The 24,947-nt window shown below is 38.0% G+C and overlaps 1 protein-coding gene across 1 annotated transcript in view; it reads right to left on the bottom strand.

The window, feature by feature from the left end:
• The window catches only part of EFHC2 (EF-hand domain containing 2), a gene marked incomplete at both ends in the record, with an annotated part of 177,241 nt that overhangs the window by 70,812 nt on the left and 81,482 nt on the right, over positions 1 to 24,947 (bottom strand). Inside the window, 5 exons of the mRNA XM_080719441.1 lie at positions 7,520 to 7,685; positions 15,151 to 15,289; positions 15,631 to 15,744; positions 17,254 to 17,505; positions 23,971 to 24,194. Coding sequence (XP_080575567.1) covers positions 7,520 to 7,685; positions 15,151 to 15,289; positions 15,631 to 15,744; positions 17,254 to 17,505; positions 23,971 to 24,194 — 895 coding nt within the window. The remainder of the gene's footprint in view (positions 1 to 7,519; positions 7,686 to 15,150; positions 15,290 to 15,630; positions 15,745 to 17,253; positions 17,506 to 23,970; positions 24,195 to 24,947) is intronic.

Below are 24,947 nucleotides of genomic sequence, written 5' to 3' on the forward strand. Positions count from 1 at the left end.
TTAACTTTTCTATTTCAAATGCTGTAACAAATACTGTAGACATGACTCTTTTTATATAACACTTATTACCTGTTATTGTAAGTAGCCATTATAAGTCTCCTTTCCAAGGAAAAGCACTATCTTATTAACCACTGACTAATATAACATTTTTTATATTATAAGTACTGTACTCAATAAAAGTTTATAGAAAGTTATATCCATAGAGATTAGAAATTTAACTAAAACCCTATGCATGAATATAATGGGCTGAAGATAGAATAAAAATGTAGTATTGAAAGTTCCCAAAGGTGACTACTTAGTTGCCAAAGAAATAAATTAATTAATTTATGGTTTCTCAGTAGAAGCATGTCTACAAATCTCTGCTAGTGAAAAGTGAATGTGTAACAAACAGTAAACCTTGGAGAGGTATTTGATAATCAAAGTCATTACCCAAATAAGCACACAATAAGATCATGTCCTTCATCACTTCCCTGCCACAACTCAAAGCAGAGTGGTCCTCACTTGCATATTCGCCTATGCTGAAATTCATTTCTTTGTGTTCACAGTGATAAGAAAACAAAACCTTTTTATTTGCAGAGGCAGAAAGTGCTTTTTTCATCCCTTTCTTGAATTGTCCAAGAACTTGAGCTGAGAAAGCATCAAGCCAAGATTCCCAGCTCAAGGCATCCTATGAGACAGAGCTTAGCCGTTTGTAGGGCTAGCTCCAGGCAAAACAGCCAGTACATCATACCTCTCTTTTCTTAGTGCCTAATTCTCAGGCTTCAGATGGACTTCATATAGTGCTGAGGCCAGTCATACTGTTAGTCATCTCCTCTGATACATAATTGGCTTTTAAAGTAACAAATAGATTTGGAAGCCCGTTTTCATGAAAGACCTATAACTCTTCAGATGTCTGAAGTGTCCTTATAATAACTGATAAGGTCTAATCTTAGTGCAAATGAATATTATTGTAAATTGAACTTCTTAGAACTTATATAAATTTACAAGTGTATATGTTAAATGTGGACTTTTTTTTGGTGGTACTGGGGTTCCTGGAAACCCTTCTACTTCCAGGCTACACTCCCAGACCTATATTATACTTTTTTTTAAAATTTGGAAACAGGGTCTCTTAAGCCAGCATGGCTGGCTTCGAACCTGCGCGATCCTCCTGTCTCCACCTCCCAAGTGAGGGAATTACAAGCGTGCACCACCACGCCCGACTAAATGTGGACTTTTCAAGATGGCCTTTTTTCATTTTCTAGTGTTCTGGAGATCTTATCAATTGGGAATATAATCCATTTGATGAAATCTTTAGACTAGTGGTTCACAAAATTTATGGTATATAAAGTCACCTGGGGATCTTGCTAAATATGCAAGATCCATATACCTACCCCCAGAGATGAAGACTCAATAATAGTTAGTTGAGTTCCCTCCTAACTGAACACCTATTCATACTTCCTATACCAACCATAAGTAGCACCCAATTTGGTATTGTATAGACTTGTACCCTTAGCTGGTTGTTTTAAAAATGTGCTTATTCTAGCAGGGCATAGTGGCACACACTTATAATCCCAGAACTTGGGAGGCTGAGACAGGAAAACTGCACAGGTTCAAAGCCAGCCTCAGCTACTTAGTGAGGTTCTCAGAAACTTAGTGAAACCCTGTTTCCAAATAAATTATAAAACAGGTATAGGAGTATAGCCCAGGGGTAGAAAGGCCCTGAATTCCATCCCCAGCACCAAAAAAAATGTTCTTATGTCTAGTCAGGTGTGGTGGCACCCACCTGTATCCCCAGTACTTGAGATGCTAAGAGAATCACAGGTTCAAGGTTAACCTCAGCAACTTAGGCAAGATTGTTTCAAAATTTTTCAAAAATAAAAAAGGACTTGGGGTATGGTTCAGTAATAGAATTCCTCTGGGTTCAATCTCCAGTACCACAAAAATGTGCTTATTCCCAATTTCCTGAAACAAATGACAAATCCCTAGATCCAGGAGGTATGTCTTAACTTGTTCTACATATAGTCCACAGTTATCTATAATCACTGCCTCAAATTCATCTCCCATTTTTTTCTCTTTTTTATCCATACTGGAGATGGAACCCAGGGGCATTCTACCTCTGAGGTACAACCCAGCCCTATTTTCTCTTCTTTATTTTGAAACAGGGTCTCACTGAGTTGCAAAGGGCCTCACTAAGTAGCTGAAGTTGGCCATAAACAGTGATCCTCTCATTTCAGCCTCCCAAATGCTGGGATTACAAGTATGTGCCAGCACACCCAGCTTCTGTTTTTCTCTTAAATCTACCTCCATTAGGTTGTTCTACCTAAACTGTTTTTATAGAGGCCAACAAAGATCTCCACAATGCCAATTCCAATGCTTCGTTTTTGGTGAACATCTAACTTGTTTAATTAGCAGCTACTGGCATAAATGACCACTCCTTCCACGATATTCTTGCTTCACTGAGCTTCCAAGAACATGTTCTCTTGAGTTTTCTCCTTCCTACCAACGTATCTGCTCCTTTTTTAGCTTTACTACAGTTTAGCATCATGCTTGAAATACTATGTACATACTGATGATTCCAAATTTATACCACTAGCTCAGATCTCTTTCCTATAGTCCATTCACATCCAACTGCCTATCAATATCTCTACTTGATATCTAATAGACATCTCAAACTTGAATTATTCTAAAATTGAGCTTCTAGTCTTCCCCAAACCTACTAACAGTGTTATACACAGTCTCTTCCATCTCAGAAGCTGGCAATCCCACCCTTCCAGTTGCTTAGGCCAAAACCTTGAGAGATGTCATGATGTCATTTATCTCCTCACTTCTTTCACACCTCATATCTCATCCACTAGGAAATCCCATTGGCTCTACCCTCAAATTATTTTAAGATTCCACTATTTAATTTCATCAGTTCCACCGCACTCACCCTGATTTGAGCCACTATAACTTTTCTTGTGGACTACTTACGGTAGCTTTGTAACTACTCTCAATTCCACCACTGCCTTCTGTACTCTACTTTCAACACTGTCTTGAAGGGATTCTTTTAACACACAATCCAGATCAAGTTACTTCTCTGCTCAAATATCTCAGTTGTCCCTCCTTATCAAAATAAAAAGAGTTCTTATAATGTAGTCTAAGAGGGCTTCTTTGATCCCCTGTTATCTCTCTGTGTGCTCTGCTCTTTAATTATCTACTCTATCCTTCTTGTCCTCCTAAATGATTCCTGCACATCCCAAGAAGGCTTCTTGCTTAGTCAGAACCTTGCTCACTGACTGTTCCTTCTGCCTGGAGCACATTTCTTCCATTCAGTAAGGTCCATCAGAACACACTATTTAAAATTGTAACTGGGGTCACTCATTGGTCCTGTACTCTCAGTTCCCCTTTATCCTTTTCATAACAACTTAATACCTCTTCATTTTTTCCACAGCACTTAACACCTTATATATGCTACAAAATATCCTTGAATATTATATTTATCTATCTGAATAATTCTTGCAGCTAAGATGAAAGTTCTAAGAGGGTAAGGCTTTGTGACCCTTTTTTTCCACCTATGTATCTCAAAGACCTGAGGTGTTTGCCTCACTTCAGGTGCTCAATAAATATTTGTTTACTAAGAAAATGAATGGAGCTGAATAGGGTGCCTCATACATGCAATCCCAGTACCTGGGAGGCTGAGACAAGAAGATCAAAGATTTGAGGAGAGGGTCAACAGTTTAGTGAGACTCTTAGCAACCTAGCAAGCACTTGTTTCAAAATCTTAAAAAATAGGGCTGGGGGTATAGCTCAGAGATAGGACACCCCAGGGTCCAATTACCAGTGCCTCCCCCCAACAAAAAGAAGAAAAAAAGAAAAGAAATGGCTCACCCAGACCCATATATCAACTAAAAACCTCAAAAATAGCTAGAGCTATAGTCTTATGGTTAGAAGACATATAAAGCCTTTTTTGTGGTACTGGGGATGGAACTCAGGGGCATCCTACCCCTGAGCTAGACCCCCAGCCCTATTTTTAATTCTTTATTTTGAAACAGGGTCTCACTTAGTTGCAAAGGGCCCAAGTGGTTGAGGCTGTTCAAAAACTGTGATCTTCCCATCTCAGCCTCATATAAAGCCTTTTTAGTGATAGGAAATGTATTTTAAGAGGGAAAAGTGGCTGATGGGTACAATATCTGAAACATCAGAGATTAAGATTACACCATGAATTTTGGGATGCTATTGCTATCTGGCCATAAATGAATATGAATATGGGAATATACATATATGTTTATGTGTGTGTGTGAGACAGAGAGAGTGAATATGAATGAATGAATATATATGGTCATGAATAAGTACGGGACAATAATCTTCCTGGTGGGAAGGCATTTGTCCCTTTTATCTACTATTAAGAACTGGATCAGTGAATATTTATTCTACTTATTGCATTCTCTTATTTATCTACTCCTTTTATTATTAGGAAAAATATTTATGAGCTCCCAAGTCTGGTAAACTAATAATCCCCAAGCCCTGTGATAAGTATAGGTTTTGTGATAAGACTGTACTCCAGAAGTCAGATTTCCCTAGATTCAAATTCTAGTAACAAAAAACTAGCTATGTGAGCTTGAACAAGTTTCAAAGCCTTGGTTTCCTCATGTGAGTAATGAGTACAATAATATTATATACTTTCCAGTGCTGTCTTCAGGATTAAAGGAGACCAAGTATTATAATAGTAGTTTACACAGTAACTGCTAATTGCTTAGTGGCATTATTAAATAGTAGCAATATTATTAGAGTTATAATCAGCAGAATATTGTTGGCACAGAGCAAACAAAGCAGTGAGAAAGATATTATTCTGATTCTCCCAAGTCAGACTAGACAACAAGCCCAGCATGCTACCAGAGTGATGTTTCACTTGGACAATAAAGATGTTCATATCCATCAAGAATCTCAAAGGCTCTAATTTGAAAGTTTATTCTCATAGTAGAAATCATTGACCTCCTAACAATAGCACCCAATAAACTTGTTCTAATAGCAATATATAAAATAAACATATATCTTATGTAAGTTTATGTACCAATTGATAGTTTATTTGTATTAAGAAACTATTCTCTGTATGCTTTGTGAGATCATCTTCCTTAGGTTCTTATAGTTTTGAAATCTTGGGCCATTCAAATACATATATGACTCTCTAGCAGAATGTGCCAGTTACTATGGAAACAAGGTCACTGTGTGGGAGGAGCTTGATGGAAATGTATTCCTGGCACAGAACGAACAGTGGACAGAAAGAAATGAAATTAGAGTCAGGTGTGCCTCTAACACCATCCTCTAGCCACTATAGCATGGCATGAACAAACAATACCATCTGCAGTCAAGGTTCTGTGGGCAAGTTTACACAGTATAGACAAAAAAAGATACTAAGTCAACTACCCTCAAAGAACTACTTTCCCCTGGGTTCCAGAAGTAACACCCTAGATAATATTTCACCTTGTTTACTTATAAGAAAACTTCCATCTCTTTTTACAATAGGGACATTTTTCTTGCCCATCTCCTTTGGGTGGCTGTCCTTAAAAACAGCAGTCAGGGAAAACTGTCCACTAAAATCCTTTGCTGGTACCTCACTATAAACACTATTATCAATAATAAAGAATGAAGAGTAAGTCAGTGTCCCTTGTGTGATGAAAATCAGTGGTTCTCAAAAACTTATGTGCCTCCCAATCCTCTGGCAGGAAGACAGGGTTGTGAAAACACTGTGCTGCCCCCTCCCCAGAATTCTATGTCTCAGTTGGTCTGGAGAGAGACAAAAGAATTAGCTTTTCTAAGCCAGATATGGTGGTGCATGCATGTAATAACAATATTTGGGATGCTAAAACAGGAGGATCATGGGTTTGAAGTCAGCATCAGCAACTTAGCAAGGCTCTAAGCAACTTATGAGACGGTTTCCAATAATTAGATTAAATAGAACTGGGGGTAGCTCATAAATAAAAGTCCCTGGATTCAATCCCTAGCAACACACACACACACACACACACACACACACACACACACACACACACATGAATTAGCATCTATAACAAGTATGAGGACCACACTTTGAGTAGCATTAAGTTTAAAATTTAAAGTATTTAAAAATAAAAGATTATTTCTTGAAAAATAAAGGACATCATGTCATAGCAAAGACAGACTTTCCAACATTATGTGAAATTCCCAATAAGAGATTTCAACCATTTTTATAGATATAGCACAACTATTGTTTTCTTTCATTTAAAGGTTTGACAAAAAGTGGGTGTGGTAGGGCATACCTATAATCCTAGTACTTAGTTGGGAAGCTGACACAGGAAGATAGCAAGCTCAAGACTTTGTGAGACTCTGATAATGTACCAATAGCCTGTTTCAAAACAAAAAATAAAAAGAGTGGAGGGTATAGCTTGGAGGTAGAACACCCCTGGGTTCAATTTCCAGTACCATAAAAAAAAATTTAGCAACATATGACTCCACTCAAATTGACCAAATTCAGGATGCTGTCTTTATCTTCTCCTTCTTCTAGTCTTAGTACATGTTCCCTTTATCGTTTTTCTCTGCAGGATCTCCCAACCCATTACTGTCTTCACACAAAACTGCAATTTTTAGTCTGCATTCTATTTAAGCATCTACAGTATTTTCCCATCACTTTTTCCCTGACTTCTTTCTCTAAGCTATACTCCCTCCAAAAGCAAAAAAGAGCCATGGGCAGTGCCTACATTCTATATGCATGACTCAGGTAGATTCCATCTCTTGTGTGTTAAGAATACCTTTGAAAATCCATCTCTGAAATTATATTTAGCCACATGGGCAATCAAATGTTACCAAACTTAACCAACCCTTTCAAGTCAAAACAATGACATTAATGGCCAAAATAACATTTTGTATAACACTTAGAGATCATTAAAATCTCTATAGCAGGGGTTGGCAAACCACAGTTCACTGCCTAGACCCAGATGGCCACCTATATTTACATGGTCTTTGAGCTAAGAATAGCTTTCAAATTCTTAAAGAGTTGAGAAAATCAAAAGAAGAATAGTTTGTGATATGTAAAATTATATGAAACTTAAATTTTAGTATCCATAAAAATGGCTTTGTTGGAACACAGTCACACATACGTTTACATTCTATCTATGGCTACTTTCACATCACATCTGAATGGTTGTGACAGAGATCATATGACTCACAAAGTAAAATTATTTACTATCTGACCCTTAAGTTTGCTGACCCACCCTCTGTATCATTTTGTAGACATTATATTTAGGAAAGAGAGAGACAGACAGGCAGGCAGGCAGACAGATTGGTACATAGGAAAAGGCAACATAGATTGAGGATAATATGAATCCTCCACATGACACGTTAAAATAAGTGTTCAAGTAAGAACCTAGCAACACTGGCATGTTGATCAATTTCACTAAAAAGATACAACATTTCCCTAAATATAAAATCAGATAAGTTTCATGACACCTGTTTCATCATAAGGACTATGTAATAAATCCAGAACACATTTGAAAAGATAGGACTAAAATCATTCTTCCCCAAGCACCTGTCTTCTTCCATGAACTTCTTGAAGTTCTTCCGGTGAGGTGTGGGAATGAGGCCTATGCAGGAACGAAGAGAATCCTCTTCAGACCCAAAGCCAGTGTAAGGTGGAAATTTCCTTTCTATCTTTGGAGGAGAAGGAGCCTTGCATGAAATGGAAGTAAATTTCTCTATAACAAAACAAAGGCAAAAAACATCAATATTTTCTTTTGCTTTGATTATGGCTGTTTTGAAAGGTTTGTTATGATTTCAAGATGAACATGGAGATCTTTATAGACTATTTTAAACTCTTTCAAACAAAACATGGCAAAATCCTGTAAGAGTAAGTTTTAATCATGTTTACAAAAACCACAAAATGCACTTAGTAACTGCCATTAGTTCAAAAGGAAAAAAATAATCTGTGTCAAATAAGTAAACATTTATCTTTTGTCATCACATCCCCATTTCTGAATTTTTTTGTTCTTTTTCTGATTTTTCCAATGATATGAAAATTTAAACTTGAAACTTTATGCGGCCCATTCCATATTTTAACCTGTAATTTAGCCCTCTCCTATCTTCAATCAACACTCTCTAATAAAATTCTTTTCCAAATAGGACTGACTTTTGACTATTTCACCTTTCTCCTTCCCTGTCCATCAGCTCCTTTTCCTAAACCCACTTTTTCAGCACCTTCCTTTGCCTTCAACTCAACTCTAGAACACTTTACTAAGTTCAAAAACAAACACAAAAATAAAACTTCATTCTTCTCATGAATCACTGCTCCAGATTATTCCTGTTACTGCCCAAGAAAAGAGTGAAGTTGTACTAAATAATGTAGAAAAAAAAAACCTTTAAAAATATATATCAATTGCCGCCGGGCGTGGTGGCGCACGCTTGTAATCCCCGTGCTTGGGAGGCAGAGACAGGAGGATCACGCAGGTTCGAAGCCAGCCGCGCGCGCTGGCTTAGGAGACCCTGTTTCCAAATAAAAATGTTAAAATAGGTCTGGGAGTGTAGCCCAGAGGTAGAAGGGCTTCCAGGAACCCCAGTACCACCAAAAAAAAAAAAAATCCAATTGCCTACTTTAGGGTAAATACTATTGATTTTATTCATTCACACACCATCTATGAGGAAGAAGTGGTAGAGAGAGACCTGGGCACATTTCTGTAATAGCTTCGAAGCTCTTAGGTACTCATTTGAGAGGCATTTCTTCTCATTTGTAATCTCTGAGAAGTAACTGTGTTTTCAAGAATAAATAACAAATTGTCCTGATCTACCCAAGTCACTGTGTTTGTCCCACACAAGTTGCAAAGAAGATGACACGATCTAGCCAGGTGTGGTGGTGCACACTTTTAATCCCAGCATTTGGGAAGTTGAGACAGGAGGATCACAGTTCATGTACAGCCTCAGCTACCGAGTGAGGCCCTTTGCAACTCAGTGAGACCCTGTTTCAAAATAAAGAATAAAGAATAGGGCTGGTTTGTAGCTCACAGGTAGAATGCCCTGGGCTCCATCCCCAGTAAAACACACACACACACACACACACACACACACACACACAGAGAGAGAGAGAGAGAGAGAGAGAGAGAGAGAGAGAGAGAGAGAAAGAATGAGAATCTTTCCTAAAACCAAACCAAACCAAACCACAAGCCACTCTTTACTTCTTCTTCAAGCTTGATGGATGTCATGGGTGTTTGAAAAGAGTTCTGCATAAACAAAGACTTCCTTTCCCATTGTCAAAGTTCTAATAGATTGAAAAGTACAAATTTAAACATATACCACCATAAGAAAATAATGTGCACTAATTTGTTGTCCAACATAACCTAACTCTAAAAATTACGGTGGATTTTATGGCTTAAAGCCATTTCTAACTATGATTTGAAAACATTTTCAGCTTTCACCTTTCCTTAGATTTCCTAGGAGGCATTGTGTGAAATTCCCCCAAGCAAATCCCCCAAATAGTATTGTTCCTTCCTAACAGAAACTACATAGCAGACATGTTGACAAAGAGAATGCCATCAAATACTTCCACTCTGGCTCAATGAAAAGGGGGCAGCCAGCCCACCAGTGTGGAAGACACTTGTGAGCCTTCCCTGTTGCTATGTTTCTAGTGGTTAAAAAGAATCTTGGTAATAAAGAAGAAAGTTGAAATCTTAGAATTAGATAGAATTATAGTAGACTCTATCACTGCTCACTATTATGTCAAACACATCACTTTGGTACCCTCATCTCAAGGCACAAAAGCTTTGTGTGATTATTAGAAAAGTGGGGCATGAGCAGTTTCCTACAAAAGAGAACATATACATACAACTATACATGCTAATCTGAGCAGTCTAATCAAGAGGACATGTACTGAATCACAGAGTAATTAAGAATGTATTCTACATCTTCTCTTCCACTACAGGTTTTTATAACACACTGTTGTTTTCTCAACTACATAATTTTGCAACCAATTTAAGTAACAAAAGAACCAATTTAGAGCTTTCCTCTGCACCCACAGTGCCATCTAGTGTATAAAAACCGAGAATTGTTCCACTCCATCACCTCTGACATTTACAACACCACATACATCTTTTTGGAAACCCTGGCTCAAGAATTTCAAACCATATTTCTCTGGGTAATTCACTTACATTCACAAAGCTGTGGGCTCACACCTGAATGACAAGTTAGCTGTCCTGAGTTTGTCATCATTCTAGTAGCCTGCATGTTTCCGGTATTCAAAAATATTTTTGTTGAATAAGTGAAAAATTATATACTTTCTACAAAGCATCTTCACAAATGTCTTCTGTAACTGGTGCTCTTCTAGATCCTGAGAAATACCTGTCTTTGAAATGTTCTGATTCCTCTAATTCTAAATTACTTGTAAAATATATGGATTGAATGCTTTCCCATGATTGACTATAATCCAACAAATTTCAGAGAGATGATGCATAAAACGGGGTCTTAATGTTCCTTCATGGTGATTTTCTACTCACCATCTCAGTTGGAAGCACTATGGAGAAAAGTCTTCAATTATCTCAAAGTTTATCTCTTATATTCTAATAATCCATAGATCCCAGGCTCTGGGAGGCCTACAGCTATATAATTTGGAAGCTCTTAAGATAAAAAAAAAATGCCAGCTGGGTATGGTAACGCAAGTCAGTAGTCCCAGCTACTCAAGAGGCTGGGGCAAAGAGGATTGCCAGGCTGGGCAAGTTAGTGAGATCCTGACTTAAAATTAAGAAAAGACATGGGGATGTAGCTCAGTGGTAGAGTACTCGCCTAGCATGTGTGAGGCCCTGGGTTTGATCCCCAGCACTGCAGGGAGAGAGAAAAAAAAGAAAAAGAATGCCAAATTATTAAGACAACATTTGGCCAGTGCACTGGGCTGGAGCCTCTGCGAAGGAAGAAGCTTAAAGATTAAACTTCATTAGCTTCAGATAAATTCATCTCTGCTTGTATTCAATACCTAGGTGAAATTATTTCAGTGAAACATTTATTTTAGGTTCAAGTAATTGGTGACTGACACAACATTAGAGCTATTAAAGTCTTAGGAACCTCTAATCCTCAACCATCTTTGCTTTATTGGGGAGGTAAAAAAAAGAGACAAACTTCTTGGACTACTTAGACAAACCTGGTCCTATTTTGCCTGCTTCACTCCCTATTTGATATGGTTGAACATCATCTTAAGTTGAAGAAGTTGGGATAGAACTGGATTATGATCTCATCTCACCAGATGGCATGGATGGACCTAACAATCTGGCTTTTTTTAACCTCCCCTATAAAGCAAAGATGGTTGAGGATTAGAGGTTCCTAAGACTTTAATAGCTCTAATGTTGTGTCACTCACCAATTACTTGAACCTAAAATAAATGTTTCACTGAAATAATTTCACCTAGGTATTGAATACAAGCAGAGATGCATTTACCTGAAGCTAATGAAGTTTAATCTTTAAGCTTCTTCCTTTGCAGAGGCTCCAGCCCAGTGCACTGGCCAAATGTTGTCTTAATAATTTGGCATTCTTTTTCTTTTTTTTCTCTCCCTGCAGTGCTGGGGATCAAGCCCAGGGCCTCACACATGCTAGGCGAGCACTCTACCACTGAGCTACATCCCCATGTCTTTTCTTAATTTTAAGTCAGGATCTCACTAACTTGCCCAGCCTGGTAATCAATCCTCCTTGACCAGGAAGTCCAACCTGCCTAATGGAGGGGTTATAATAGATTATGATGTGCAAGAAATCTATGGAACAACATTCTCTTTGGAATCCTTAAATCAAAAAATCATTTTAAGAGTCAGACTGGGATTCACATCTCTCTCCAAATCTACCAAGCCTTCTGTTCACATAAGCAGAAAGTTTATCCATGCACCTTCTTGGGACTAATGGCTAACTTCTCTTTGTGTGTCATTTTCTATTACCAAAAATAACTTGGGATGCCACTAGGTAGGAGAAGGTTCTAAAGCATCCAGGTTGAAGAATGTCTTAGAAATCTCCACTGGCTTCCTGCTATAGCAGTACCTAGCTGTGTTGTTAGCACTTGTCAGCTATATACTGTGTGCTGTACAATGGAGACACCCCAGTGTTCTACTGATGACAATAACTGACAAGGGAGGAAATGGGACCACAATTATTGATGGCACTCTGTCCTGATTTGGGCTTCAAGGATACCAAAATATACAATATAAAATTTGGTCAATCCTACAAATGCCAAGGCCCAGATTAATTATAAACAAATTTAATCCCCTATACCCTATCATCATTACAATAATACTGAATAAAGTCTTCATTTAATTTGTTTAATGTTTATGTCAACTGTTAAAGCATGTGACTGAGTTTTTTCATCCTTACAAATATTTTTACCAATATGTCACAGCCACTCATGAAGAAAAATAAAGTTTGCTGATACAAATATTTTAAATGTCAAAAATAACCATATATAAGTAACATTGAGTATATTAATTTAACCTTACCAAAACATCAGAAAAAGCAAATGTAAAGATTAGGAGAATATTGATCCACTCACTCTCCCTCAGTCCATTATAGACACAATTTCTAGTCATTAATTACATTAAGTACACTGTTAACTCAAAAACTGTTGTATAATAATAGTGTCTGTTAAACGGGATATTTTAACATATGTTATGAGAAATATAAAAAGTCAGTGTGACTATGAAATGTATCATAATTTTACATTTGCATAATTTTCTGTTTAAATACATAATGCTTGTGTTACATTAGCTTTAAAGGCACAGACTACTTTTTTAACATAAAACACTAAGTCTACAGAGTGAAAAAAAGAGGTAGACATAAAATAAATGAGCACTAAGACTCAAGTGAAATGGACTACAGGGTATTCAAAGCGGATACATTTCCCCAGGCCAGCTTAATTTGGAGCACACCAGGATATTCATACAGCTTTAGGAAGGAAATTCACTATAGAAGCTGCTAAGACTGCTAAGACAGGAGCAATGTAATCAAGTCTCTCCAGTATGACATTCACTTTCCCACATACAAACTTAATATTCTCAAAACCAAGCTGATAAACAACCAAATGTTAGGCCCTATGTTTAAGGAATTCTATGATGTTTTGGAATCTTTACCATATCCTTTTATATTAAGGTGGTCTTTAATCTTTCACCCATTCTTCATATGAAGGTAATCTTCCTCTGCACGTTATGGTTTTCAGTGATCCATTACTAAATTTTAGTTCTGCATCAAAGACTTACTGATTCTAAACAGAAATCTAGATTTATTAAAGGCCAAATTCTTCTTCCCAGTGATCTAAGGGCCACTAGCAGCTTCTCTACAGCAGATGCCAGCTGCACATTCCTGGCTGCCTCTTGTCCACAGTATCCTCAGCTAGTATGCTCAACTGCGTCCACTAAAAACCAATTTTAGAAAATAAAACAGCCCACCAATTTGGCCCACATATTTTGACTAATGTCACATGCAGATGCAACGGAACAAATTCCCTTAATGAACCTAAGAGTGAAACCGAGAGTCTTTTTTATTCTAACCCCTTTGTGCTTTGTATCCCTTCTCTTACAATATAAAGATTCCCAGGAGGCCAGGAATGCTACACAATGGGGACACCATGACATATAAAGTGGGCCTAATCTCATTCTCAAGACAAAGCAACTAGTCTTTTTTTTTTTGAGGGGGGCACTGGGGATTGAACCCAGGGACATTCTACCTCCATGCTCGCTATACCCCCGATGATCTTTTACTTTTTATTTTGAAACACCTTGTTAAGCTGCTAAGGGTCTTGACAAACTGCTGAAGCTGGCCTCCAACCTGTAATCCTCCTGTCTCAGAGTCTAATGAAGCATCTGGTCTTTTAAGAAGTTATAGTTGCTTCTGGCTTCTATCTCACTCCTCAGGAAAGTGTATATGTATGAATGGTCCAAGGTTCAGAGAGTACAATCATCTCTCCAAATCTGTGGATTCTACATTCCTAAATTCAACCATCATGGACTGAAAATATCCAGGAACAAGACTGTGTCTGTATTGAATATGAACAAGCTTTTTAAATTTGCATAGCATTTATTACATTGTATTAGGTATTATAAGTAATCTAAAGGTGATTTAAAGTAGCCAGGTATTGTGGCATGCACCTTTAATCCCAGGTACCTAGGGAAGCCTGGGAAGAAAGACCTGGTCTCAAAAATTATTTTTAAAATAAAGTATATGGGAAGATGTATGTACATTCTAAGAAAACATGATAGCCATTTCATGTAAGGGACTTAAGCATCCTCAAATTTCACGAGGGACCAAACCCTGAAGATACTGAGGGAATACTTGTATAGGACTAACTACCACCACCCAGCTTTAAACCCCAATCTGGGAGATCGTCAACTCTTACCAATTCCTAACAGCAACAGGTATCTGGAGACTAGGTAGAAAGCCTAAGAAAGGGGCAGACAGGGCTGGCTGGCAGGTCCTCAGAAGACCAAAATTGTGAGTTTAACAAATGAAGATTTAGGCTTGAGGGCTCACATCACCTCCTCTGCCTGATTCTAGGACTCTCATAACACTGTAGTATTCTACTGCAGGTCCTAGTTTCCCTTCAAGCCTAGAAGCTTCTTGTACAACTGTATCTCTTGAGTCCATTGCAGTGGCCCACAAGTAGTAGGTGCTTAGTAAATCACTAGTTTTCATTCTGAACTACCTTAACTGAAATGGAATTGCTAGCTATAAAGAGAGAAGCTGGAAACCTGGCTGAGCTTCACTAGGAAGGAGCAAATCGGCACAAGAGAATTCTCTACAGGACTCAAGTATTTCTATTGTAGCAAGCAAGAACTAAGTGAAGAGATTTCTACTTCAAGTGTCCAATCTAAACATTTATTCCATATCCTAGTGAGGCAGAGGACTATATAGGAAAACAGAAGCCCCTGGCATCAGGCAGAGAAGACTAAATCTTGGCTCACTCTGCGTGCTGCATGACCTTGGACAAATATGCCCCTTCAAGCCTTGTTTTCTTCATTTCTAAAATGGGGATAAGAGCCTACCCATAGAGGATTATTGTTAGGAACATATGAGACAACAATGGCTTCAAATATAGCAAGTACACAATGAATGGGAGCAATTATGAGATTAGTATTTAAAACTCAAAGATCAAATCCTAACTAGGGAAGGGTCAAAGTTTTAAAATACTTTCTACTTGGCATAAGTCTCACTTACCAATTCCATATTTACTCTTATAATAAGACTTTGTAAACTCATCACAGTCGCAGAGGAGCACTTTCCTTCCCCACACATTGATGGCGGATCCTACAGACAGGTCACTGTCTTTATAAAACTCTTGCTTCAGTTTTCCTAGCTAATAAAAACAGAAGAACATAGCACTGGCATTATGGACCTTCTAAAGAACTAGGTACCCCTTCTCAAAGAAAAGAAGAAATTTTAAAAAACTAAACTTTTAAAATCAAATAAAAAGTAACCAGTCTGTGAATATTCTAAAGCATTATTTTAACACTGCAGCACCTGCAAATAGCAACGCAGTACATATATTAGTATATGTACTTAGGCTTATTACTGCTAGATGCTAGTATATATTTATTGATTTCATTTCACAATCTTATATGGGAAGAATAATGGCCCCACTGTTCAGGTTCCAGGGTAGTCACAATGAAAACAGTAATAAAGCATGAGGGTCCTTGCCTTAAATTTATCCAAAAGGAAGCCATCCACTTGCTTCTCTGACATGCTACCATACACATTGAGAACTGTTTGATCTGTTATCTGGCCTGGTTGATAGATTCCAGGTGGTCCATACTGAAAGACAAAATCAAAACAAGATAGATGACCTCAAAACACAGAGATGGTGCAGTGAAGAAACACATGTGGGAAATGTGCATTATATGGTTCTTCTCTACCATCCACAGAAAGACACACAGTCCCTCCACCTGTCCCTCAGCTGCCATAACCCCTGTGGGCTGGCCTATACTCCACATATCCTTCATAGCCCAGAGAAAGCCCTATCATTCTCCCAACACCTCCCACCCTACAAGTAGCCATCCCTTCAGTTCTCCAGTGAGAACTATTCAGTTTATTACCTGTCCCTGAGCCAAACCTCACCAGTACCTACCACAGGGTAGAATCCTCCTGAGTTCAATCCTCATTCACAAAAAAGAGAAAAAGAAATGGATGTTACAGAACCTTTTCAAGATTACTAAGAATTAAGTAAATATACTTCATCCAAATTAGAAATAAAAAACAAATTATAAATATAATTTACAGCTGTGAAAAAATATACCTTTATGTGGTTTGTTAGTTTGTTTGATAGTGGAGATTGAACCCAGGGGCATTCTACCTATGAGCTACATCCCCACTTCAGCTCTTTTTATTTTTTATTTTGAAACAGGGTTTCATTAAATTGCCAAGGCTGGCCTCAAACATGTGATCCTCCTATCTCAGCCTTTCAAGTACTGGGATTATGGATGTGAGCCACCATGCCCAGCTCACATTTATGGTTTTTATCTGTCCCTATACGTGTTAACTGGTCCTTAAATATTTTTGTACTATTTATCTCATTCAATCCTTATGATTATCTCAAGAGGAAGCATTATTAACTGCTTTTTAGAGATGCTCAGAGAGGTTAAGTAACTTGTCCAAAGTCACATAGCTATAAAGAGGCTGATCCATAATTCCAATCAGATCTGTCTCTGCCATTCTTGCTGCACCCAAGTTACATTAGCTTTCAAATGACTATTTGCATAAATCTGTCTGACAACTCTTTTCAATTTTAAGTAAATTGCAAAAGGTTTTCCTGCTACCAGACCATGGCTAGTTGGTAACTAGTCCCTACACTCAGAAGAGTCACTTCTATGTATATACTTGTGTGTGTGTTTATGTGCACATGTACAAGCATGTGCAGATACACGTGTATGCATATTCACAACACAGCCCAACACTATAGGCTTTCCTCAGTAGGCTGCAGGGTCCATATACCAGTGCCTCATCTGAGAGCATGAGCAATTCTTTTACAATGGGCCCCTTGCTTTCATTAGAATGAACTCAATGTTGAATAGGTACTTTCTTTTACATTTGACTTTTGTTGTTTACTTGTGCTAGTACAGAGTATTCCAACTAATTTGCCAGATTCTCTGTATGACTTTCATAGATGTATATTAATTGAGGGTACAAAATGAAAATTTTCTAAATATTTGCACTAGTATATGGTAGCTGTCATCACAGTGTCATAACACACAACATTCCAAACAATCACTTCCATCTCTTGGCTCATAAACAAACTCAGAAAGTGATTCTGCTATCACTGCTCACCTTGGGTAGTTTACTCCTCCGAAGGAACAACGACATAGCATCGCGGCCTGAGTTGTGTGGCAATACTTCTTTGATTTCAATAGTATCATCAGACAAGAAGTAATGCAGGATGAGATCTCTACGGTCCCCAAACAAGGAATCTGAGTCATCCCATAGGCAGAAGAAACGCAACACCTTGCCATCATATTGGAGGAACTGTTTCAGAGTGTCAAAGGATTCATAGGGACGAAAGGGCTGTACAAATTCCAGTTTCTGCAAGTGGAGAAAACGTCAGTTAGAAATAGTTGCAGGTTTTGCATAAACACATCTGGGATGCAAGCAATACATTGATATAAATTTTCTTAAGACTAGCCTGTGATCTTTTTAAAGATTTCAACTATGACATACATAAATATGCATCTATAACCAGATTTATTTATTTATTTATTTATTTATTTTGTGGTACTGGAGGTGGAACCCAGGGGCTTTTCTACCTCCAGGCTATACTCCCAGACCTATTTTATACTTTTATTTGGAAACAGGGTCTCACTAAGTTGCTGAGAGCCTCACTAAGTAGCTAAGGCTGGCTTTGAACCTGTATGATCCTCCTGTCTCAGCCTCCCAAGCGTGGGGATTACAAGTGTGCGCCACCACACCCGGCTTATAACCAGTTTTAGCCTTAAGAATATAGTTAAGCAAGTATTATGAAGCTTTTCATATCTTACTAAACATTATTGTAATATATTAACTATACTTCTGCAGTATTTTTGAAAACTGACTTTTCTCAAAGACTTAAACTTTTGTTTCAGAATAGACAAAACTAATCTATGGTGACAGAAATCAGTATAGTACTTGCCTCTGGATAGGAGTCTTGATCAGAAAGGGGGACAACAGAACTTTCTGTAGTAACAAATATTCTACATCCATCTTTTCTTAAAAATTTGCAGTGCTGGGGATGCAATCCATGGCCTCAGCACATGCTAGGCACTAAGTTACACCACCAATTCAAAATAGTCTACATTTTGATGTTTATGTTGTTTACTCAAAGAAATACATTTTCATCAATCATTATCCTGTATACTTTAAGACTGAACATTTGGCTCTATGTTAATTATATCTCAAAATTCATCTTTTCACTGGACATTTATATGTTTATGCTTCTTACTCATCCTGACTTTTGTGAAGGTAAAAAGGAAGAAATATTCAGTTTCATTTTGCTCAAAAAGGCTTTAGATATCAAGGATACAAAGCAAAAAGAAATACTGAAATGTTATCTTTAAGTCATCAAAAGCTTGGTATCAGACAAATGAAACTGTTCTGTGAGATTATCATTGTTAATTTTGGATAAATTGCTATAATACTAGATGTCAACCACTAAGCCAAGCATGGGAAGGAGGGATGAGGAGGGAATGGGGTGGGAATCAGGTAGGGGCCAATTGGGCGATGTGTGCATGTATGTCTACAAAAGTTTTTTTTTTTATCCCATTATGATGTATGAATACAGTGCACCAGTAAAAAAAAGTAAAAAAAAAAAAGCCAATGGGAATGAGAGCAGAGCAAATGGAAAACTTCCAGCCCACATCAACTCCTATCTCAGCTGTCCTCTACCCCAGAAAGAGGGTAACTATAGTCTTCTTGGGCAGCTCTTCCCTCCATTTGCATGTTCTCAGCCCTGTCTTGGAGCAAAACTGCAGCTATTCCATCTGATGTACCCAAATAAGTTTGTTATATGAAGAAGTACTAATTGGCAAGGGGAGTGCTGTCCCAAATTGGATCATACAAACTTTTTGTAAATTCTTAAATCTCTTCTATCTATTCAGGGCAGTCTTAGTATAGTCTTACCCCAAGACAAGGGGGGAGGGGAGACATAATGGCTTTCCTGAATTTCTTTAGCCTTATCCTTAATATTTAAGCCAAATTATGGTACCCCATTTTTGTAGATTTAAAAATGTTTCTTTGGCATTCTAAAATCTCTAAGAAATACAGTATTTATTATATGCCATTGGGATCCTATTCAATTTAAGTTAAATTGTTTAATTTTACATTTCAAGGCAGCAAACACTAAAGAACTAAATGCATAAAAGTCAATATAAAAGCCTCTTATTAAACTCCTAATTTTCCAAAGGTTTCTTTATTTATTGAAGAGTTTTCTCCCTCAGGGAATAAATGCTAAAGTGATTCTCTGATCTGAAAGGAAATTACTTAAAACATTTCTTGGCTGTTCTTGGTATTTATTCTCAATTCCTGGCACAAAACTTCTTTTTTCTTTATAAACCTATGAAATTCCACAATGCTTTTTGCAATTTCAAATAATATATCATCCTTCACAATCACAATCATGTAATGCCAACTCATAGTGAATGAACACACCCATTTGCAAGGGGTGGTAATTAATATGGATCCATTTCCTTCAGATTCTCTCTGGTGCTTCTAAAGAGTCTGTACTTATTTCAACCCTTTTGTCTAGGGCATTTGGAAATATTAAAATTAACCCAAGTCAAAAAAATTTTCTTTGTATACCAATATGTAGGCATTTTACGTTGAATATTCCAGGATCAATACTACGTATATATTTCTCAGTAGGGTTGTATGCCTACAATGTTAAAGGACAATTCAATTGGGGCAAGTAGGCAGGTAGAGATGAATGATCCTAAATAGAGCTTTTAATAAGAGATCAAAGTAGAATAAAAAAAAATTTTATTCTAAATTTATGTTATCTTTCTGCAAGGAAATGGATTATAAGCTTTTAAAACAATAAAAACCAGATGAAAGCAATCTATGGGAATAGAAATGAGCAAAGTAATTGTCCCTGTGTGGGGAGAGGAACCAATTAGAAAAGCACATATGAAGACTTTCTGGGGAAAAGGGAAATGTTCAACATCTTGATTTAAGTATAGGTATAAGGGTATATGCATTTGTTGAGATTCATTGAACAGTATACTTAATGTCTGCATATTTTGGAAGTATTGTCATATGTTAATAAAAAACAAAAGGAAAATAAGTGTCAGTAATAAAAATCAGACTTCCGGGAAGATGGCGACGGAGAAAAGCGGGGCTTACGAGCCCTGCTAACAACCAATCTCTATTACTACAAAAACAGCGCCTTTCATAGTCAGAAAACACCATCAGGAGAGAAACAAAAAATGTAATTACAAGGGACAGAGAAAAAGAGGGCTGGAAAAACAAGACACCAGAAAGAAACCAGATCGCAGTGCTATGGCCGGAGCCACGGCGCGGAGCGGCGGGCGCCATCTTTCCTTGCAGCACCAGGCCCCAGAGAGGAGGGGACTCAGAACGGAGCTCAGAGCCAGAGAGAAGACACGCCAGCCTCACGGCCGAGGACACAGCAGCAGCGCCTTACTGCCGGCAGCAGTGGCGAATTCACCGAATGGCACCAGACCAATGCACTCAACAGCCCACCAGGCTCCAGAGAGGAGGGGCGGACAGCGAGCCGAGGTGAGCCACTGTGGAACAGCCAGGCGGGATTCGGTAGCTTTTTCAGCACAGGGAGCATCTAAAGATCCCAGTGGCTGGACTCAGCACACCCTGCAGGGACTCAGAGCAGAGCTCAAAACCAGAGAAGAAATATGCCAGCCTCATGGCCAAGGGCGTGGCAGCGGCACCATATTGCCACCGGCGGCAACAGCAGCGAATTCACCGAGTCCACTACAGCTCCATCTGCGCACTCAACAACAGTGGGTCAAATTGCGGGCCACAGAGGAGAAATCCCAGTACTGACTCCCAGGGACTTGACCCAGTGGGGGAGTGGTGGTGGCAGAGATATCACACCATAGGAGAACGCCCAACCTGGCACCCCCCGTGGTCTAAAGAAGCCTCGATTGACTCCCAGGGTCTGAGACTCTGCGATACAACCCAGTAAAGGAGTAGTGGGGACTGAGATCCAGAGCACCTTAAGTGAAGTCTTAGTGACCCAAGGGAAGAACCCAGAGAAGGCACAAACTTCTGAAATCATGGGAGAGAGGAATAACAATGGAGCAATGAATGCCCACAACACCACAACATCAGAACCCGATAAAACAGAAATTCAGAGATTTCTAGAAGATCAAATCAGGAAAATAACTGTAGAAAGAGCTGTTTTGAAAAGAATTCAGAGAGAGCCAAAAAGAGATAAAGGATGTAATTAATGAAGTAAAGGCCTCAATTCAAATTACAAACAACTGATTAGACCACATGGAGAATAGAATTTTGCTCTTAGAAGATGATCACTCCAAAAATGAACGCATAGTTTCTAATTTAGAAAAAAATATCCAACGGCAGGAATCTGACATTGAAGAAATATGGGCCCATTTTAAGAGAGCTAACCTAAGAATAATTGGAATAGAGGAGGGAAAAGAAGGTGATACCAAAGGGATCAGCAATCTCTTCAAGGAAGTAATAGCAGAAAATTTTCCAAACATAGAGCAAGAGGTCGATACACAGGTCCAGGAAACTTATAGCACCCCCTTTAGAGAGGATCGGAGAAGAGGATCCCCACGCCACATAATTGTCAAAATGACCAATGTGGAAGCCAAGCAGAGAATCTTAAAGGCAACAAAAACAAAGGGCCAAGTGACATTCAGAGGCAAACCAATTAGAATCACTCCAGACTTCCCAAACCAAGTCATGAGAGCCAGAAGGGCTTGGAGTAACATATTCCAAACTCTAAAAGAAAACAACTTCCAGCCAAAAATTTCCTACCCAGCAAAACTTTCTATCAAATTAGATGGAGAAATAAGAAGCTTCCATGACAAACAGAAACTGAAGGAATTTATGTCTTCAAAACCAGCGCTAGAGAAAATACTCAAAGAGATTAACTACAAAGAAGAAGTAGGTAACACACACCAGAACCAGAGAAAAAAGATTTTTCATCCAACAGACAACTAAGATTGGTTATCTTTGGAGATTCATTATTTATGTTAGTCTTTTACCTATCTCTAAATTGTACTGTTTGCTTTTGTTGTTGCTAATTTTTAGGATTTCTAATTGGAATATTAATATACCTTCAGATATAGCATTTGGAAATATTTTATCCCATTCTATCAGTAACTTTTAACTCTGTTTACATTGTCTTTGGATATACAATATATTTTTAATTTAGATATACAATATATTTTTAATTTTTAGGGAATTTTAATTTTTAGGGAATTTTTAGGGTAACCTTCTGTTTCCTGTGCCATTGAAATCATATCCAAGAAATAACTACCAATTTCAATATTGTGAGGTTTAATGACCCAGATTTTCTTCTAAAAGTTTATAGTCTTAAGATTTATATTTAGGTCTTTTATCTATTTTGAGTTAATATTTGTATATGGTGTTAGGTAAGGGTCTAATTTTATTCTTTTTCATGTAATTATTATTTTTCAACAATATTTAGTCAAAAGATTATTATTTCCTCCACCAAATGTTTGTGGAAACCTTGTCTAAAATAACTTGACAATATATGGAAGAATTTATCTCTAGGCTTTTATTTAACTCCAATGGTTTATATATCTGCCTTTAGAACAGTACTACACTGTTTCAATTATTGTAGCTTTATATGGTTTTAAATCAGAAAATATACATCTTCTTTGTTCTTTTTTGAGATCATTTTGGGTATCTAGAGTCCATATTCCATATTAGGATAGATTTTTTTCTGAAAAATAAGTAAATAAATGTATGACAGTTTCACCTAAAAAAATATTCTCTGGTAAGAAAGAAAGTAAAAAGAAATATTGAAATGTTATCTTTAAGTCATCAAAAGCTTGGTATCAGACAAATGAAACTGTTCTGTGAGATTATCATTGTTAATTTTGGATAAATTGCTATAATACTAGATGTCAACCACTAAGCCAAGCATGGGAAGGAGGGATGGGGAGGGAACGGGGTGGGAATCGGGTAGGGGCTAATTGGGCGATGTGTGCATGTATGTCTACAAAAGTTTTTTTTTTATCCCATTATGATGTATGAATACAGTGCACCAATTTAAAAAAAAGTTAAAAAAATAATAAAAATCAAGGTAAGAGTCAAGAGATTTACATTCCAGACCCAGAAAGAATATTGCCTAGATAGTGACCTTCCACACAACACTTTCCCTTTTAGGTATTCAGATTCTTCTAGGAAACAAAATTTGGGGTCAAAGGATCCTTTTTTAAAACTGCACAAAAATAACAGCAACAAAAATACTGAGTCTTTATTCTCCATAGTAAGTGGGATCAGACTTTGAAAAGAAGTATCCTTTCATAATAGGGAAACATCAGATTCATGGCCCTCTTCATTATTTAAGAACATCTTAGCATCCAATGCCACCATAAAATACTGGGAGTCCTGAGAAGAAGAAAAGAGATATGCCCAAGGCTTGGCTCACTAAATCAGTAATATAGAAATAAAAGAGTGTCAAGCCAGACTTAGGCAACTAAAACTGGAAAAGGCAAGCCAAGAAAGTGTGGGCCCAACTTACACTGTCAGTGACCACAAAACCAATCATGGGCTCCTAGAAACTGTCCCATCTACGCAGCTTACTGAATGTTCCTACTGGCTGGGAACCTCTACAGGAAGAACTGGGTATGGGGGAAGGAGTAGTTATGAGATCATTCCTGTTCTGGAGCCAAAACTCAGCCTTCCCTCCAACCTAAGGGAGAATGGGACAACTTGAGTAATTATGGCCCCAGAAGCTCTTTCACAGCTGCAACCTACTTCATAGAACCTACAAGAGGATACTTATTTTTAAGACAAGAACGCATGGATACATCAACTTCTTACCTCCTTCCTCATTTTCATGTAAGGATCTTCTGGACACTGTCCGGGAGGATTTAATTTCACTCCTATTTTCTTCAAAAAATTTTTCGTGAATGCATCACATTCATAAATCTTGAATGTTCGGCCATAGAAGATGATGTCAATATTGATGTTGAAATGATACACAGTATAAAACTGATCATCATCAGGAGGTGGAAGAGGAATCCGATGACGCCGGATAAAAGTCCCTGTGGCATGAAGTAAAATACAACTACTTAATCATGCAGCTAACAAGTTACTATATATTGTATTAACAACCATGAAGCCGGGCGTGGTGGCGCATGCTTGTAATCCCCGCGCTTGGGAGGCAGAGACAGGAGGATCGCGCAGGTTCGAAGCCAGCCGCGTGCGCTGGCTTAGGAGACCCTGTTTCCAAAAATAAAATAGGTCTGGTCTGGGAGTGTAGCCCGGAGATAGACGGGCTTCCAGGAACCCCAGTACCACCACCAAAAAAAAAAAAAAAAAAAAAAAAACCAACAACCATGAATGCTTTTCTAACAACAGAAGAAGATGAGACTTCTGGGTGGTATTGGGGTTCCTGGAAACCTTCTACCTCCGGGTTACACTCGCAGACATATTTTATATTTTTATTTGGAAACAGAGTGTCTTAAGCCAGCACAGATGGCTTCAAACCTGTGCAATCCTCCTGTCTTCGCCTCCCAAGCGCGGGGATTACAAGCGTGTGTCACCATGCCCGGCAAGGAAGTATTTTAATACACTATAAAGACTGGTGTGCATGTGGGGAACGAAGAAGGGGTACATTAGCTGAGTGACCCAAAATGCAACTGCTGCTATTGTCTTTTCATAGAACAAATAGCCTCATTTTTAGCCACTAGCACACAATATAAGTAACTAAAGAAGGCACTAGGCCCCAAAGCGAGGTGCTCTTAAAAGGCATACTGTTAGTTCAAAAATGGGGGGGGGAGGCTAAAAAGCTTTAT

Source organism: Muscardinus avellanarius, assembly GCF_963383645.1.
Source record: "Muscardinus avellanarius genome assembly, chromosome: X".
Taxonomy (NCBI): domain Eukaryota; kingdom Metazoa; phylum Chordata; class Mammalia; order Rodentia; family Gliridae; genus Muscardinus; species Muscardinus avellanarius.